The 6,099-nt window shown below is 25.6% G+C and overlaps 1 protein-coding gene across 1 annotated transcript; it reads left to right on the top strand.

Moving 5' to 3' along the window:
• The first annotated feature begins 4,665 nt into the window (after positions 1-4,665).
• On the top strand, positions 4,666-5,836 carry LOC148194746 (uncharacterized). The gene is made up of 3 exons (XM_088095773.1): positions 4,666-4,786; positions 5,054-5,200; positions 5,521-5,836. Exons 1-3 carry the CDS (start codon positions 4,698-4,700, stop codon positions 5,624-5,626), a joined length of 342 nt encoding a protein of 113 aa, XP_087951899.1. The 5' UTR covers positions 4,666-4,697; the 3' UTR covers positions 5,627-5,836.
• The last annotated feature ends 263 nt before the right edge of the window (positions 5,837-6,099 follow it).

Raw genomic sequence — 6,099 nt, 5'->3', positions numbered from 1 at the left:
ACAAATGTTTTCATTTTTTGTTTTTATACTTCAACAGATTATAAGTAAAATATATTATTTTAATCTTATAAACATTACTTTTATTTTCTTTTAATTTTTAATAATTTAGATGTTAGAAATTAAAATATATTAAAATTGGAATGTGTATGTGATAAACATGAAAATATTTTTAAAATATTTAATAAAAGTTTCAAATCAACTAAAAATAAAACCACATTACCATACACTTATATGCGGAAGTAGAAACCAACTAGAGATAGTTTGGGATAAAGTAGCACTATATAGAAAGAAAAAAAGGTGTTTCTCCAATCACAATATTGATTAGCTATGGTATGCTAATGAAGTGCATCACTTTTATTGTTATAGAATTGTTATATGCCTTTTCTGACACTGTGATACAATTTCCTTTTAAATTTTGATAAAATTAGTTATATACAAAGCACGTAATTTTTTAAGTAGATATTTAAATTTTAAACAACATAAATGATAAGAATTAAATATAATTTTGGTTTGTATCTTTAATACGAAATTATAATTTGTTTTTGTTTTAAATTTTAATATATCTTAATTTTCAAATTTTAAAATTGAATGATTATAAAGATTTTAACTTAATAACATTGATTTTGTTGATCTTATTCAATGATGTTTTAGATTAATATTTAAAGTAAAAATGGTAAGAACATTATAAACTACTTAAACATTATCTTTAAATACATTTGATATAAAAAATGATAGTTTAATTATGAAGAATATATTTACTTTTAAAATTTAAATATTAAAATGTATGCAAATTTGATAACGATAAATTTTAATTTTTTTTTTGTCAAAGATTAAAAACTAAAAGATATTTAAACTCGTCTTTCACATACCAATTAAAATATTTAAAAATCATAAAGAAATATTTTATATAACATTTTGCTGAATTTAAATGCAATAAAATGTTCAGGTTGTTAACAAAGTTGTGTTAAATATTGAATTAATTGTTTTTAAAAATAGTAAACATTTAAAAATTAAAATGAAGGTAATAATGAGTGGTATGCGTGGTTTCCTTTACTTTTCCATTTTTCTTAGTATTCCTTTTGCTTTTCCGTATTTTTAGTATTCCGGAAACCTGGCGGGTCTTCCACTTTTGAAAAGCGTTGAATTGATTAGTGTAAACCCTAAGACCTAGGCAATACGCAATGACCATTTTCAATGAAGTTGCCAAATATAATAGTTTTATGACTCTTTGTAAGCACATGTCTGTCTCCCTCCAGATAAATAGGTCAATTTTTGCATGCTGTATCCTTAATACTATAACAGAATTTTGTATGTGGAATGTTTTCACTTTTTATTTTATAATTCCACAATATATACATATTTTTATTATAGTCTAATTAAAATTATTATTATTATTATTATTTTATCATTACAATTATAATAGAGCTGTTAATAGGGATGACAAATTAATTTGATACCTTACATTTGGCCATAATATATTTTAACGAAGGAAAAATTTAAATGAAGTTTAAGCAAAACTCTAAGCACTATAAATCTATAATGTTTGGGTCATTGAAATGAATAGTGATATAAGTTTAAATTTGTTTCCAAAAATTGCATAATAAAAATTGAATGTTCATTAAATATAAAATTTTAGATAAAAAAATGTTGTCATATAGTATCATTATTCTTTGTGAAAATATGATACCAACACGGAAGAAGACTTATACTTTGGACAAGTCAATTGAATTAAAAAATATGAAAAGACCAAAACAAATAAAAATCCGCAAATTACTGATAAGCCTTTGATGAATAATAGGAAACCAATGAAAATGAACATGATTGTTATTTGTATTTTATATATTGACAGAACATATTAGTTTTGACTAATCCAACTTAATGTTAGTATGTAATAAATATATATATATGTTATTTAAACGTGTGAAGAATATCATAATTAAACTGTTCGTATCTGAATTAATATGTAAATATTTGTATATCACTATAAAAATATATTTCTGAAATTAAATTTTTTATTTTACATCTTAGCTCTATCATTTCCTAATACATGTGCATCCTCTTAAGCTCAAGCTATTAAAGTGATTATTGTAAAAAAAACAAACACACAAACAATAATGATAAACTAATATCATAAACAAATTAAGTATGTAATTATAATTCAACATTCAACACATTTCACTTTAAAATCAAACAACAACCTAAGGATATATAATATACTAGACTTGATAAATCTAGATATAGGTATTGATGTCGAGCTATGACGAGTCATGCACTTGTAGAGACTTATATTGTTTTGCAGAGTCATTGTTATTGAGTTTCATCCACGCACAAAAGGTTAATCACTTAAAAAATGCCTTAGGCCAAGATGGAATACCTATAATAGGACCTCCTGCTACTTCTCACCACATAATCCTCTTCTTTACTCGATGGAACAATTATTGGAGCGATAACCTCGAAGACTACGCTTCCTACATCAACACCTACACTACAAGACACTACCATGAAATCTTTCCACGAGAGTCATGAAATTACGTCAATCTACCGTGTACATTTATTAATACCCATGTTATTATTAATTATCATTAGTTTACTAATTTTATCTCTTATTATTAATATCCATGACATTCGACGTCATACATTAATACAATTTTACCACCCTACAAAAAAATTTCGCAAAATTTATCCAATATGACGTTGAAATTCTCAATTTCTAATGTCTAATAACTAATTCGTCAAAAAAATCTAAATTCCATCGTTTGAATTAAACTTTTATTTATAAAAATTTTACTCCTCATTTTTAATGTTGTCATTTTCCTTTCCTGACATTGAACATAAGACGTTGAAATCTTATGCACTTTTAATAAAAATATGAAACTATGAAATAAAAAACATTCTACCTCCTCTTTTAGGGCTCGTTATAAAAAGATAAATAGATTCTTGTAACACGAAAAGGATTTCATATATGTTTTTAAGAGAAATAAAAAATTGTTTGAAAAGGAAAAATAAATTTGAATGGATAAGGAAGGAAGAAGGACTGGTATAACTTTATTTAGAGCTCACATGCACATGCAAAAAGTTAAAATGTTTGATTCATTATTTAGGCAACAGCTGATTCCAATTTTTTCTTCACTACCTAAAACTTTACTGAAGTAGCACACTTAGAGGAAGAGGACTGAAATAACATATTTCTATTCAAAGAACACGCGTGGATTTATATAAAATGTCTTAATTAAAACACATAAATAATAAATAATAAATAATAAATATTTCGATGATATTGTTCAAATTAGTATATAATTTTATTTTCTCCTATTAACCAAATTATTTATTCATTTTCATTTTTTTCCTAATTTAAATAATTTTATTTTTAACTTTTTAATTCAAAGAAAGACTAATGAAAAGATGGAAGAAAAAATATTTGCGTTGATTTCTTTTTATTCGTATGAAGTGCACAAATGCAACTTGGAGTCCATCTCTTCCAGAAGATAAGATTTGGGAGGAAATTCATTTTAACTTGTCTCTTTAAATTATTATTATTATTATTGATTATGAATGACTATTAGTCATAGTTCGTAACGAATTTTTTGTTTTTTCTTATAATACCAATAATAAATAATTAAAACTAATAATAAATAAAATTATTTTATTCTTTAAAAATTTTAGGAATAATCTCCTTTCATCATAATTTTTTTCTTTCATTTCTCTCTCTCTTACATTCTGATGCCATCCAAACGAACCAGAAGTATTAAATTGACCTGAAAATACTTTTATTCAGTATCATTAAACAAAACAATATCGCTTTATAATATATGCATCAAATTTTGTATTACCAAGATGGATAAAACGTTATACTTTATTGTTTTTGGAATTAAACAGGCCTTAAGATTATAGTAGAAGACGGAAAATAAAAGAGAGATAAAAGAATTAGAAAATAGTTGGCCCTTTCATTAAAAAAAACTGAAGCATTTTTCCTCTATTTATTTCACAGCATCTTTTAATAAGGTTTTCATTTAGAAATATTAATAAAAGTTTGTGTTTTCTAAATATGAGCCATTTATAGTTTTGTTATAAAATGCCCTTCCGTTGATTTTGTAGATTTATATGAAGATAATTCTGTATAATTGAGAAGATAGAATACACGCCCTTTCTAATTTTGTTATGGAATTGTGAATAAAATTCCTACATTTCATCAATAACTATTTTGGGGTGTGTTGTTTACTAAAATCCAATTTCCCATTCAACTTCACCAAAGTTTCATTTTAAATATATTTTTGTTATTCGTCACGTTTATACACATCATGTTTTTATACAAGCATTATTATTTTTAGGATAAACAATATTTTTTTATAACATTTTAACATCATCTACGTATCATTATGTGATTGGTCCAAAATTACTCCACAATCAATAATAATAATAATCATAAACAGAACCAATCACAGAATGACACATAAATAATGCTAAAATGTTGTTAAAAAAATATTATCAAACCATCGTTATCCTTATTTTTATATTCAACTACTACTTGACTTGTTATATGTCCAATTCCCCTTTTCAAAGAAAAGGTAACAGATTTTTAATACTTTTTTATTGAAACATGAAATTCCATTTGTGCACCAATCTGGATCCTATAAATATGCATACATTGGATCATTCTTCTTACCTGTCTACTACTAACTCTCGTTTAATTATTTAAGATGCAAACCGATGAGCTCGATGTCCTATTCCGTCTTGCCTTTGTTGTGTTATGCTTGGGTGTGTTGATATGCGTTTATAACATAACAAGGTATGGATAACCCATTTCTTCTTCTTTATTGCTTTTAGAACTATCAATTCACGTATATTCAAAATTACATATTCCATATTCCTTCTAAATTAAAATTAATTTTCTATTTAACTAACTTTTATTGAAGTTAATTGTATTCAATTGTCTTCAACTCATTCGTTGACGTGTTGATCTTGCTATTATCAATCTAAGAGTTATATAGTCAATAGTATAATTATAATTACCTCATTAATAATTTTTTTCAATTTTTTTCAATTTTTTATGCAGACCCAGAGGTATATCAAACGCATTCAATAATGCAGAGGGAGCAAGACAAGACATGGCTGAGGCGGAGGTACGCGGTGAACAGATTACCAGCGCATTCAATAACGACAAGAACGGCATACAAAATCATAGGAGGGCTAGAATTGGACGGTACTGCATTTTAAAAGATCTTACCATTTAGATTGGTTTGCTTAATGTTATATTCACATGACTTAGATAGGCTATTGCTTTTTTTTTTTTCATTGCATATATTGTCAGTTACATTTCCAAAAGGCAGCAGGTACATTTCTTCAAAACTGATATATGCAATGTTGAATCAACATTGTCGGAGATTAACCCTTTTAACTTTTAGACCATTTAAATTGAAATTAGGACTTCAAACTATTAACTGTTAATCATATACTTATGCACTGAGTTATAATACAATTTCAAATTCTGACATATATTTCACTGTGAATTGGTGAATATAGTGATGAAACAAGCAAGGCAGAGAATTCCGAGAGAGTGAATCAAGCAGCAATTGAGTACGTGCCTGGAGAAAAGCAGCGGCTTACTTATAGAGATAAAAGTAATTGAGACCTTAATTCAGTGAGAAGCACCAGAAGGAATCTAATCTGTAACATTCAATTTGCAATCTATTGCAATTGAACTTTATCGTACTATTACGTTGAATTTATTTTAAGCTTTCATGAAATGGTTGTATTCTCTTAATGTTATGTACTTTCACATAAATGATTTTGTATGAAACTATTCACGAAATCTTCAAATTTTATAAGTTTTTCTTTATGAATGAAATATTATAATTTTAAAATAAATTTAATAACAATCATCTTAAAATGAAACAAAAACAAACTTGAAAAAAATGTCTATCAAATTTCTAAAATGGATTAGACTTAATTAGGAAATATTCTTTAACAATGAAAACAAATTACAACTATAATGAACACTTTCAATAAAATTAACTGTTTACGTTTCTGTTGTAATTCTTATTTCATGTCGCTATTAGCCCTATAATGAAATTTTATAATGTGCTTATCACATTTAAGTAC

The sequence above is a fragment of the Vigna umbellata genome, chromosome 8 (genome assembly GCF_029865625.1).
Source record: "Vigna umbellata cultivar VRB3 chromosome 8, Vumbellata_1.0, whole genome shotgun sequence".
Lineage (NCBI taxonomy): Eukaryota > Viridiplantae > Streptophyta > Magnoliopsida > Fabales > Fabaceae > Vigna > Vigna umbellata.
Note: the sequence above shows the minus strand (reverse complement) of the source record. Positions and strands in the feature narration are given on the sequence as shown.

What these genes read in the sequence shown, in the direction of transcription:
- LOC148194746 (XM_088095773.1), top strand. Translation starts at nt 4,698, where the DNA reads ATGCAAACCGATGAGCTCGATGTCCTATTCCGTCTTGCCTTTGTTGTG. An exon ending in TGCGTTTATAACATAACAAG is followed by an intron (nt 4,787 to 5,053) that starts GTATGGATAACC and finishes TTTTTTATGCAG; the next exon opens with ACCCAGAGGTATATCAAACG. An exon ending in AGGAGGGCTAGAATTGGACG is followed by an intron (nt 5,201 to 5,520) that starts GTACTGCATTTT and finishes TGGTGAATATAG; the next exon opens with TGATGAAACAAGCAAGGCAG.